Here is a 13,332-nt window from a genome sequence, read left to right on the forward strand (position 1 = left end):
GCAATGGTGTCAGCGTTTAGAAGCTGATTATGGGATGGATCCCTGGATACGGCAGTCTCTAGATGGTCCATCCTTTCATCACAGCTCCAAACTTTGTCTAAGTTAGAAATATTTCTATTTCTCCTTTTACAACATTGCTTGAGAGAGGTGTCACGGCAGACTGAGTTAACCCTTGGTCCTTGTAAAATCACACAAGCAAATACAACCTGATGGTGGGAAACTGAACTAGAGAAAACTGTTTCTACGGCTGTCCAGCCAGTATGCTAGTTCAGCCCTTCTGAGGCGCAGCCTCCGCCTGCCAGTGCTGAGACAGAACCAGGAAGACATGTTCTCAGACGGCACGCGGTGTGGACTCCAGCGTGCCAGCTCCTAGGAGGAAGTTACTTTATGCAATGCAATCTCTGCTGGACAGTGGGATTCCCGCTGGACGATTATGAAACCAAGGATTTACTGATGAGATTTCTACTCTACTTTACCCTGGAGGGCTTTCCTATTATCTAGATGTGAACCAAGCTCTTATGTTCCACATTAGATCTTCTACAGTTTTCTTGAAAGGGTGGGGGAGGGCAGATGGGAGGTGAATAATGGTGACCCACGTGTTAAGAGAGATCACAGTGCCTTGGGTTTGCATACTCTGGATTTGTGTTACCCTGGTTTTTACTGGTGTCCACTTACCTGTTAAAAAGTAACAGAGAAGCCAGGAGTGGTGGTGCACACCTTTAGTCCCAGCACTCGGGAGGCAGAGACATGCAGATCTCTGAGTTCGAGGCCAGCCTGGTCTACAGAGTGAGTTCCAGGACAGCCAGGGCTACACAGAGAAACCCTGTCTTAAATTCCAAAACCTAAGAGATTCCCCCTTGGACGGACTGTTAATAGTGGGAAGAAAAATATAAATTTAGGTCCCATCTTTTTCCTTTGTGTGTGTGAGTGTGTGCATTACACACGAGCCTCAAGTGATCCAGGGATGCACTTGTATCCATTTTCCCAGCACTGGGTCATAAAAGTGTTCTATCACACCTGGCTTTTCTGTAGGTACAGGGATCTGGAGCTAGGTGCTCCAGTATGTAGCTCAGCTAAACAGTGAGACAATGTCTCAGAAAACAAGACAAAATAAAACAAAACAAACAAAAAACTAAAACAAACAAACAGCACAAAAAACCTAAATAAAAAAGATACAAAGGTAAACGTTAGAAGACTGAATACAAACCTTCCAACCTGGTAAGTTGGAACAGCCGTGGTCCCGAACCTTTGCATGCCATAGTAGTTAATGAAGCCGGTCTCCCTCAGAGACTGCATGGCTTGCTGGACTTGCTCATCAGTTCCTGTTATATTCCTGCAGGGACCCAAATTATCACAAAAAACAAGAAAAAAAACCATGGACAGCCAAATACATTTTATTGTGCACATAAGGGCAGCTTCTACACCTGACAGCTCTAGAACAACAAGAAGCAAATTCACCCAAGAGGAGTAGACGGCAGGAAATAACCAAACTCAGGGCTGAAATCAACCAAGTGGAAACAAAAAGAACTATTCAAAGAATCAACCAAACCAGGAGCTGGTTCTTAGAGAAAATCAACAAGATAGATAAATCCTTATCCAGACTAACCAGAGGACACAGAGACAATATCCAAATTAACAAAGTCAGAAATGAAAAGGGAGACATAACAACGAAATACATCTTAAAATAATTATTCTGTTTGCTGAATATTAACTGTTGAAAATATTAAAATCATGTTCTACAAATACCATGGAAATATTATGAATAATCTCTCTCACTGTGCTTGAAATTAGCATTTTCTTAATGTTTAACTTCAAAGAGATTTTGCTATTTTGAAATTTTAAAAATATACTTACTGATAAAATAATTTCCTAGAAACACTGATAATCTTTAAGTAAACTGATTGTTAGACAATGTACACAGATATATAATGCATTTTAAATACTCTCTCACTATGTCAGGTGGTATCATATAAGGGCTTCTGAACATATTTNTTTTGTTTTTTTTTTTTTTTGAGACAGGGTTTCTCTGTATAGCCCTGGCTGTCCTGGAACTCACTTTGTAGACCAGGCTGGCCTCGAACTCAGAAATCCGCCTGCCTCTGCCTCCCAAGTGCTGGGATTAAAGGTGTGCGCCACCACCACCCGGCCTGAACATATTTCTTAATGATCCGTTTTTAATATTTCATGCTCTTTTACTATGCTTAACTCACCAAGAATATTTTGTATGTTTTGAAACAATTTAGTATTCAACATTAGATATAGGATCCTCAGTTACAGATAGTATTAAATATTCATTAATGATATCTTAGGGTATGAAAGGTTTATATATATATATATACACATATATATATGTGTATATATATATATAGGTTGAAACATTTTTATTATTTAATTCTTAAAATACTCAATATTATTAATATGTTTGATGTATAGAATGCATTTATGAGGACAATCTTTTGTTTTGTTTTGGTTTTTTCGAGACAGGGCTTCTCTGTGTAGCTCTGGCTGTCCTGGAACTCACTCTGTAGACCAGGCTGGCCTCGAACTCAGAAATCTGTCTGCCTCTACCTCCCGAGTACTGGGATTAAAGGCGTGCACCCGGCGTAATAACTCTAACTCTCTGTTTTAAGATTTATTTATTTATTATCTGTAAGTATACTGCTGTCTTCAGACACTCCAGAAGAGGCCATCAGATCTTGTTACGAATGGTTGTGAGCCACCATATGGTTGCTGGGATTTGAACTCTGGACCTTCAGAAGAGCAGTCGGTGCTCTTAACCACTGAGCCATCTCACTAGCTATTCCATCTTTTCTTTCTTTTCTTTTTTTTTTCTTCATTTTTTTTTAATTAGGTATTTTCCTCATTTACATTTCAAATGCTATCCCAAAAGTCTCCTGGGCCCTCCCCCCCTATTCCATCTTTTCTTATTTCCCTCCCAAGGACATGGTTTTTATGCGATTATATAAATTTACCATTTTTGAGACAGGGTGTCTCTGTGTAGCCCTGGCTGTATTGGAATTTGCTTTTGTATACCAGGCTGGCCTCAAACTCAGTGGTTGCACTGCCTGTGTGCTTTAATCCTTACTGCTGGGATAAAGGTGTGCACCTCCGTCCTCCAGCTTGTTTTCATCAGTACCAATTATCAGAGCATGAAGCCCATGTGCAATGTGGTGCAGCATCTACCACTGTGCTGTTCCCAAACTCCTTCCCTGTGTCCAGATCCATTCATCCATTCACTCCCTCATTCTGCACACTCTTGCCCTGGCCAGCCTGCACTCCATGTAGACCAGGTTGACCTTGAAGCAGTGTGATCGCCTGCCTCTGCCTCCTGAGTGCTGGAATTACATGCATATGCAACCATGCCTATCACAAACTGAAACGTCCACCAAAGCAAGCTCTAATCTTCCTATGAATGTGTCCATTTTAGGCACCTCATACAAACCAAAGCACACTTTTTTAAAGATTTATTTATTTTATGTATATGAGTAAATTATAGCTGTCTTTAGACACACCAGAAGAGGGCGTCAGATCTCATTATGGGTGGCTGTGAGCCACCATGTGGTTGCTGGGATTTGAACTCAGGACCATTGGATGAGCAGTCAGTGCTCTTAACCTCTGAGCCATCTCTCCAGCCCCTAATAGTAGGCTCTTTATCTTTCAGTCTGTATCTGAAGGACACAGTGTTTCTGAGGGCTATGGGAATCTTTTCAGGGAGGGACAAAGACCATTTATCAGGAAAAATACTACACAGTATCTATTCCTCATGCCTTGCTCTCCTAGCCTTTCTATCTGACCCAGGTACCCTGTACCCAACTGGGACATGTGCAGACAGACTCCTGGAGCCCTGCTACCAGCCCCGGCTCTGCACCCTCCACCCCTGCCACCCCTGCCCAGCCCCAGCCCAGGCTCTCAGGCTCTGCACCCCCCCCAAGCCCCAGCCAGGCTCTGTACCCCCCACCCCCAGCCCCAGCTCTGCACTACCCCCACCCCACCTCCCTTCACTGCACTCGCACTGTGGCACTTTACCTGAGAACAACAGTGAAGTGGTTTCCTTGGAGGGCTCCTAACTTCAGAGGGGTTTTCTGATAGCTGAAATTCCCGAGCTTCAAGTTCATCAGGCACTTATTGAGGTGGGCAAGTCTTTGTGCACTTATTCTTTAAAGAAAAAAAGGAGCAGAGGAAGGACCGTGAGTCCCGACAGAAGACAAGGGCACGCCAGGGCTGTGACTGCACGGAGGCTGCAGCAGGTAGCTAGATGCAGTTCTCCTTTCCCCCTGGATTATTCATTCCTGTGCATAACAGTACTAGAATGGTGGGACTTTACCACCAAGGAGAACAAGAGAGCGGCGGTGTCTACTCGGTGTCTACCCTCCGTGGGCAGGAGGTGGCAAAGCTGCTTATGCTTGCTGGCAGACAGCAATCCACATAACTGCAAAGAATGGTCTCTAACACCTAAGAAGATTTGCCACAATTGGGCCAGTAAGAAAAATACTGCAAACTCTGGACCACAACACAACCTTGGAAACACAAAAACACAGAGAAGAAAGACACTTCATTGGTTCATCCCTGGAAAAGGCCCAGACCCCTGCATTTCCTCATTCCCTTAAAAGCACACTGAAGATGTGTGGAGCTAGATTCAGAACCCTGTACCCTGCTGTTTCATAGACGTGTTTCCCATGCTGTTGGAACTGTCTCATTAGAAAGTCTTTTGCCTTCCTCGACAGGAAATCTGTGCAGAAATGCAAACACAAGATGGAAAAGTCTGTTCTTTCTTTACTCCATAACCCTCCCCACTCAGTGCTGTTGTTAACAGTTTTTTCTTTGAAAGACTGAATTTTTATTTATGTGTGTGCACGCGTATGCATGCGTATGTGCGTGCGTGCGTGTGTGTGTGTATACACATGAATAATTACAGGTGTGTGTGTGTGTGTGTGTGTGTGTGTGTATACACATGAATAATTACAGGTCTTTCCAGAGGTCAGCCGTTGGCTATCCCTAGAGCCAGAGTTACAGGAGGCCATAGCTGCCTAGTGTGGTGCTAGGAACCAAACTCAGGTCCACTAGAAGAGCAGCAGACATAAATAACAAAAGAGGTTTATCTCAGAGGGCTTCATGTTCTTGATATATAAAAATTTTGAAAATGCTAAACTTTGTATTTTTATTTTAAAAATATATATAATCGAGGCTGAGGAGATGCTCAGTGGTTGAGAGAACTTGTTGTTCTTACAGAGGACCTGGGTTTGATTCCCAGCACCTACACGCAACTCTAGTTCCAGACCCAACATCCTCCTCTGACATCCACAGGCACCACGCCTGAGCATATGGTATACACACAGGCAAAACACTCACACTTAGATCAACAACACAAAAAAGGCAAGGCCAAAAGCCCCTGCGCGGGCTATAGGGAGGTCTTCCTGGTCAGCCGCAGGTCAGCCAAGTGAGATCCTGCCTAAAGACAGACAAACAGCACCCAAAACCTCAAAATACAATACACAGATGAAAGGTGTCAGCCATTGCTTTCCTGCCCCATGCCTGTCACTTGACATCACCACCCCAAAGGCTTCCATTCATGTCTTTGGATTAACCTGAATACAAATGGAATCCTTAGATCCATCTAGGCTCTAAGAATCCAATTTTATTTATCTATTAGTTGTCTTTAAGATTCTCTGATTTGTATCACGGACTAATTGTTTCCTATTTTCAATGATTAGAAACAATGCAACACACATACCATGGTGCCCAAGAGCATAGTGTTAATTTTTCCATGTCCATGTCTCCTCTGAAGTGACAGCTACTCTGTCAAGCAGCAGAGACAAGGAGGTGAGCCTGGCTTGAGTCTGTCAGTGGCTTCCAGTGTAGTTATGTCTGTGCACACTCGCGTACACCTTATGTTTCCGTGTGAGGACATTTGTGTATATGTGTTTATGAACAGAGGACTGTGGAAGCACTGGGGATGTGGCTTCGCCCCCACGCATCTGTTCTTGGACCGGTTCAACAGGCCTCTCCAGTTCTAACACAAGGGGGAACTAATGGGGCCACTCTGCTCTACTCCTTGGCCAAAGTAAATACATTAAAAAAGAAAATGAAACTACGTACATTTTAGAATTCACCTTCACAGGGCTTAAGAGTACTTGCTGGATCTCAGGCACCCACACCAGGCTACTGACAAACACCCGTGACTCTAGCCCTAGAGGATGTGATGCCCTCTTCTGGCCGCTGAAGGTACCCCACACAGGGCACACAGGCAAATTAAAAATAAAGCTTGAAAAATTCCCCTGGAGGTGGAGAGATGGCCAATGGCTAAGAACACTTGTTGCTCTTGCAGGAGACCCAGGTTTGATTCTCAGCACCCACACAGTGGCTCACAACCATCTGTACTTCATTTCCAGATGTGACCCTATTCTGACTTCCATGGGCACCAGGCATACAGTGCACATACGTAGAAGTTAATAAACTGTTCACACACATACAAATAACATACATCTTTAAAAAAAATCATCTATCTAATATCCGAGCTACTAGAATTTATGTTACCTCAGTGCTAGGAATTGAGCATTGGGCTTCATACATGCTAGGCAAACATTCTATCCTTAAACTCTCAGCTCTCCTGGAATTCTAGCAAAAATGCCACACACACACACTCATATGTACTAGGCACCAGCCCGTTTGTTTCCTTGCTTGCTATGTAAGGAAGCTCCTTAGTGCTCCACCTCCCTTTCTCACTTTTGGTCACTGTCAGGTATTCAGCCTTACTAAGTTACAAAAACAAAAAAAAAGTTGCTGCATTAATATCAAACGTAGGAAGATGGCCATCCAAGTCAGGAAATGGGTGAAACTGGAACACCCAGTTTCTCTCTGCTCCGTGAAGCAGTTGGGCCTCACACAAACCAGGGCGAGCTTGAGCAGGTGTGTTCCAGGCCCTTGAATCAAGATGTGCATGCAGGGAGGATGCTCAAAATGGACAAGGACCCACAAAAGCAGGGGATCAGCATAAACAGAGTGCGGACCAACTGATGAAGCTCTGTAGTCAGCAGACACTGCTGGAGAAAGGACGGGGTTTCAGAGCAGAAACAGAAAAAAACAGATAAAATAAAGCTAAGCAAAAGCAAAAGACAGAGGCCAAAAAGAACCAAGTTATCAGCCTGGCTGCCCCGTGACCCTGGATGACGGCTTCTTACGAGTGCCAGGACAGAGCCTAATGGCTGACTTTTTCTTCTTTCTTTTGTAACACAGGGTCTCACTATACATACAGCCTTGCTGGTCTAGAACTCACTACACAGACCAGGCTGGTCTCAGAGATCTGCCTGCCTCTGCCTCCTGAGAGTGTGTGTTTAAAGGTGAGTGCCCAGCTTTGTCCTTTTTAAAAAACATTAAACTGCCTGTTTGCTGTTTTCAGCATGGACTCACAATGTGTGTGGTGTGTCTCCACCACCTGAGGAAGAAATCCCAGCCAGGCAGCATCTGCTCCACAGTCTCTAACGGTCCCTGCAGCCCCTGTGACCGGCAATTTGCTTTTTATGTACACACTTCCCCATTTTGGACATTTCATGTAAATGGAAAAGAAGTCAATGTTTTTTCTTTTTTAAATGTCTGACTTGGTGTAATTTTTTGCTGTTTTTAAATGTCAAGGTCATCCTGTGTAGCCCAGGCTGGCTTCAAACATGCGATTTCCCAGCTTCACTCTGTAGAATGGCAGAATTACTGGCCTGTGACAACATCCCCAACAATGCAACAATCTTAAGCTTATTACAATGTAGGATATACTGGTATCTCACTTTTTTTAAAAGCTGAATAACATCCTCTTCCCCAATACATAATGGACAGCCACCTCTGCATCCATGTGAGCAGCACAGCCCAGAGCTGTTTAGTTCTTAAAGGGAAAGGCGCTCATTGTTAACACTGTCCACCCACTCTGGGGAATTCACGTGTGACAAGCCAGTTTTTAAGTAGTAAGGGCCAACAAACCAACCTGCCACACAGAAGCCTTTAGTAAAACAGAGACATACTGGCCCAAGCTCAGACAGGAACTGGCAGGAAACGAAGCAAGTCGCTCGAGTAAGGCAGTTTGAGATTACGAAGTAGATCAAAGCTGCAAGAGTCTGGAAAGCGAAGTTGCTTTTCCCAGGACTGATCAGCCCGGCAATAATTAGAATCCCTGTGTGGCAGCATAGGTCTATTCTCCTCACCAGTCCTCAGGGGAAAGGCCAACTCACCCACCACGTGGATCCCTCAAGCAAACGCAGGCTGCAGCCTTTATCCTCGAGATAAGTGCAATGTGCTTTCAAGAGGCCAGCATTTAGACTGCAGCTCCTCCCAAAATCAACAGGAAAATGAAAACAGGCTCCGTGGGGACAGAGCAATACACTGATCAAGCCTGACACCTGCTGGCTGAGGAAGACAGCCCAGTGCCTCAGTTTAAAATTTTTTATTTATTTACTTTTTCTCAAGACAAGGTTTCTTTGTGTATCCCTGGCTGTACTGGAACTTGCTCTGTGGACCAGGCTGGCCTTGAATTTTTATAGAGATCTGCCTGCCTCTGCCTCCCAGGTGCTGGGATTAAAGGCACCTTGTTTTTAAGTTATTATATTTTTAATCCCCAAATTAGCAACTCAACTCCTCTCCTCAGGGTGCCCCCCCCTCCCCCCCCCCCCCCCCCCCCCGTTCCAAACAAAGCAGCATCTTCATGTTTACCCAGTGATGTGATGGAGGGGGTTGCTATGACAACATGCCACTGCCTCAGGTCAAGGAAGAAAAGGACTAGAGTACACAGCAGGGTGTACACACCCTCCCTCTAGCCCTCCCTCAACCACCTTCTTTCCTTGCCTGCCTTTCTTCGTCCTTCCCCTCTTTAATCCTTTAATCGTCTGAATCCACTCTTACTGTTTTCCATCTTTCCCTCTTTAGTTTTGCATACAGTGACCAAGTTTCCTTATGTCGGTTTTATACATGGGTGTCATTTCACGCCTTCTACCCTGCTGCCTACCCAACTCTTGTTGAGATTCCAAACCTTCTTAACATCGTCTCCATCTCTACATTTTTGCCACACATATGCCTACATTCTCTTTTTTCTCCTGTCTTTCCTCTTGAGATGTCTTCCTCCCCTCCCATGACAATCTCCCCCCCCCCCCCCCCCCAACACACACAGAAACAACTTAAAACTGCGTATAGCAAGGGGATATTTGATAAGCAAGATGTGATATTTGTCTGAGTCTCGGGGATTTTGCTTATCTAATGCTCTTCTGCAGCATCTATTTATACCATCTTTCCATCTGTATGTCTGCTACATGCAAAAGCTCTTATTCACTCTTTCCTAGGTGAATATTAAAGGACATGATATTTAATAAGTGAGAGAAAGGAATTCTTTTGTCTCTATCACAAATGGCTTTTTAAATTATTCAAAAGCAAGCAAACAAACAAACAAAACTGAACCATGTTTGATAGATTTGGAAACAGAGAGAGATTCAGGATGAAAAAACTGAAGTAGAAAATAATATCTACAAAAAGGCAGAAGCTGTGCTGGCAAGCTGGCTCGGCAGATACAGGCATCTGCTGTTATTTCTGAGTCCAATCCAAAGGAGGCACAGGGCAGGAGAGAGTGGATTTCTTCCAGTGGTCCTTGACCTCCACAAATGTGCCACTGTCTGTTCATAATACGTATGTATGTATGTATACATACATAACAAATAAATACATCTACAGGATTTTAAAAGGCAGAGAGACCATGCAAAGCTGAAAGTGGTAAGTTCGTTAAAGCAGAGCTGGGGCTGTGCACTGTCAGTCTGGGCGGGCACCGGGCGCTCCACTTACTTGAGAACAGCAATCTCCTGGACTGTGATTGCCCTTTTGTCTTTGGTTCCCATATAGGAGAATATGTTTGGCTTTACCCTGATGAGACACAAACACAGCAATGTGAAGTCACATACCATAACCAAAGCACATTTCTAATAACTTAAGTCTCAAAATACACACACTACTTAAGGAGAAACTTTATTGAGGAAAATACACAAGAGAATGTGCAAAATAAAGCAGCCACAGCTGCTCTTGGCAGGGCTTGAGTCAGAGCCTTTGTGGCTATCAGAGGTGCTCAGACTGGGCTAAATCAGGAAAAAATATACAAGCTGCACTCTTCCATAGTCAGAAACAATTTGTTAAGTTACATAAAACTATGACAGTAAAGGGGGAAATATTCTAGAGGTATAATGTAGCATTCTGAACATTTTATAGCTTCAGTTTTCAAGATGTTATAGTAATGTGATTTTTACATTGAATATAATCTATACCTCAACATTTAAATTTACAGTAATATGATTTTTACCTTAAATATAATTTATAACTCGACATTTAAAAATGCTAAGACAGGGGTCTGGATAGTTCTGATCTGAAGATACACGAAGTTCCTCGGAAGAGTTTGCTTATGCGCACAAGTCCCAGCTGTGTCCCCGGGGGAACTAGTTCTGCCTGTCTACATCCCACGAGGGCCACCCATTCTCTAAGACACGAGGCCCTGGAGAGAAGCCACAGGCTCTCTTTGTAAGGAAGCTAGTAAGAAAAGTGAAATGTTATTTAATTAGGTACAGTATTCAGGCTGACCTGTACTCTCCCCAGACTCCTAGAAGCCTTGACGCCCACCATCGCATGTTATACCATTTGGAAACAAGGCCCTTAGAGAGATGACCAGGTTACAATGTGGCTGCTAGGGTGGACTCTACATCGGGTTCTAGGACAGACAGGGCTAGTGACCCTGTCGGAACAAACAAACACAAACAAAAACAAAAGAAAGAAAAAATAAAAGGAAAAAACCCTATCTTGCAGCCTGCAGCTCCTGGGTGTGCGGGAGAACTCTGACTGACGTCTGCTGTTTAAGTACAGCCATGGTTAAACACGTCTGCTGTACAGCCATGGTTAAACAGAGTTATATTTCCACACAATACAAATCTGTTGTGGTATCTGCAGATAGTTTCTTTCTTTCTTTCTTTTCTTTTCTTTTTTAAAAAAAAGTTAGTTTAGCTGGGCATAGTATACTCCTTTAATTCCAGCATTTGAGAGGCAGAGGCAGGTATATCTATGAGAGTTCGAGGCCAGTCTGTTCTACATAGGAGGTTCAAGACAGCCAGGACTGTCACACAGAGTAATCCTGTCTTGAAAAACAAGAAAAACAAAACAAAACAAACTTCTGAGTGTTTGAATGTTAAGTTATTAGAAATGTGCTTTGGTTATGGTATGTGACTTCTTCACATGTGTGAAGCACATCTGGTGCCTGTGGAGACCAGAGGAGGCGTTGTATCCCTTGACACTGGAGTTATAGATGGTTATAGGCTTTGATGTGGGTGCTGGGAATTAATCTGTGTCCTACTAAAAAGCAGCCAATGGTCTTAACTGCTAAGCTATCTCTTCATCTCTACTAAAAATACAAACACAGAAAAATTTCTGGCACCTCACCTACCCTCAAAACCTACAATCTCTACTGTATTTGCGTTCCTTTGAGCAAATATCCTTTTTCCCTGGCTGAACTGCAACTCTTAATTGTATTGAATTCCTGACCTCCAGAACTTTCATCCGGGATTACTAGCATGGGGATTAAAAAGTTTATTGCTTTATTTCCCAGAACATTACCATTAAGAAGCTTGCTTGTCATTTACTGATCTCTGATTCCTGCTCTTTCCCCTGTATTCACACAGAAAGATACAACATCCTCCCTTACTGATCTGTAAGAACAAGAACAAGACACTAACCGCAGGTACTTGGATAGGACATTGATGGCATCCATGGTGTCTTTGTTTTCCTTGTAGAGAACAAAGTGGCAGTAACTTCCCCGGGATTTTGGCCAAGAATGTTTTCTTGGATCTTAAAAACAAACAAACAAACAAACAAACAAACAAAATTAAATGTCAGATATACCATAAAAACTCTCTATGACTTGGGATAGCCTGATGGTGATAATCGTTTTTTTTTTAACTGAACATTTTAATCATGCTACAATCTGGAAACACATCTTAAACAATGCAAGATTTAAATTTAAACTACTCAGTAAAAAAGTCAGGATTCTGAGAAAACTAAGCTACAGCTAGAATTTGCGACACTGCAAACATTCACGCGTCCTGCACAACAGAGGCGGCTGCTTGTCAAGGACTATATTTAGTTTCAACGGCACAAAACTCCATGAAAGAAAAATTATCATAAAGGATTTTGCACAATCAACTAGAAAGAATCCTTTGTTTTCAAAAAAATTTCCTTTGTCCTTAAATAAGTCTTTTCACATAAACTTAGAAACCCTTTATCTTCAGAGGCAGAAGATATTCCTGGTGCAGAAGTTAACTGGACATCTGGCTTTGCCAAGCAAAACCACGTCTTGGTAACAGGTTAGTGACTTCATTACAATGTAAAGAACCATCAACCAGTGTAGACAAGCAGTAACCCTCCTCAGAAAAGCACCACAGTATGTATAGATGCCGAGAAAATCAGTTTCCTCTTGATGATTGTTGAGAGTCATGTACAGACACATTCTATACAGTCATGTATAGAAAAACATTACAAGGACCCCTTCAGCTCTTAGAGTGAATTCCTCACCATTCCCATAGGGTTTTGTGAATGGAAATATCTTTTTCATTTTTTCTTCTAGCTCACTACCCTTAAGGCAAGTTCTCTGCACTCAGCCCTTATGACAACGCTGGCACTTTACCTGTCTACAGGAAACACCAAGCGCTCTTACCTGCCGCAGCTCTGACCTCTGTCCGAAGGCACAGCATAAAGAGCACAAGAGAGCAATGTTTAATTTATAATAAATACTGTCAGCGTGCTTTAGAGAGGGGCATGCACATGATCGCATGGTGACAGGAGACTGAAGACTTCCACACAGCACCTAAGAGTTCTGTGCTAGTCAGTAGCCACTCAGACTTGAACAGTGGGATGTTGCAGTGGCAAACACCGAACAAGTAGGAAACTCCCCTCTAGGCACAGCCTTCCTGTCTCAGTCTCTTCATAATGGATGAGTCCATCCTCCAAGCTGTCCTGTCTGCAGCCATGGGAACAGCAAATCCTTAGGTCTACATATAGAATGACTTTTTCTACAGACTATTTTTCCCTGTAAATACAGCAGGTGGTGTCTGTCATGCTGTGCGTATTGAGAAACTGCTGTTTTGTTTGCTTCATGCAGCTGTGTGTTTTATAAGTTTCTTGTACTGAAATGTAAAACTCTTTAAAATTTGGACACTGGGATTATTAGGTTTTTTTTGGTTTGTTTTTTTTGTTTTGTTTGAGACAGGGTTTCTCTGTGTAGCCCTGGCCGTCCTGGAACTCACTCTGTAGACCAGGCTGGCCTCGAACTCAGAAATC

General features: G+C 43.1%; 1 protein-coding gene across 2 annotated transcripts in view; it reads right to left on the minus strand.

The window, feature by feature from the left end:
* Positions 1-13,332, minus strand: part of Pus7 (pseudouridine synthase 7) — a 43,457-nt gene that overhangs the window by 11,217 nt on the left and 18,908 nt on the right. Inside the window, exons 6-10 of one of the 2 annotated variants that reach the window (XM_021162743.1) lie at positions 12,710-12,727; positions 11,733-11,844; positions 9,808-9,885; positions 4,027-4,155; positions 1,208-1,333 (exon numbers count right to left, since the gene is read on the minus strand). In XM_021162743.1, the coding sequence (XP_021018402.1) occupies positions 1,208-1,333; positions 4,027-4,155; positions 9,808-9,885; positions 11,733-11,844; positions 12,710-12,727 (463 nt within the window). The remainder of the gene's footprint in view (positions 1-1,207; positions 1,334-4,026; positions 4,156-9,807; positions 9,886-11,732; positions 11,845-12,709; positions 12,728-13,332) is intronic. The other variant, XM_021162744.2, reaches the window with a different exon arrangement.

This window comes from Mus caroli, chromosome 5, assembly GCF_900094665.2.
Source record: "Mus caroli chromosome 5, CAROLI_EIJ_v1.1, whole genome shotgun sequence".
In the NCBI taxonomy this organism is placed as follows: Eukaryota; Metazoa; Chordata; class Mammalia; order Rodentia; family Muridae; genus Mus; species Mus caroli.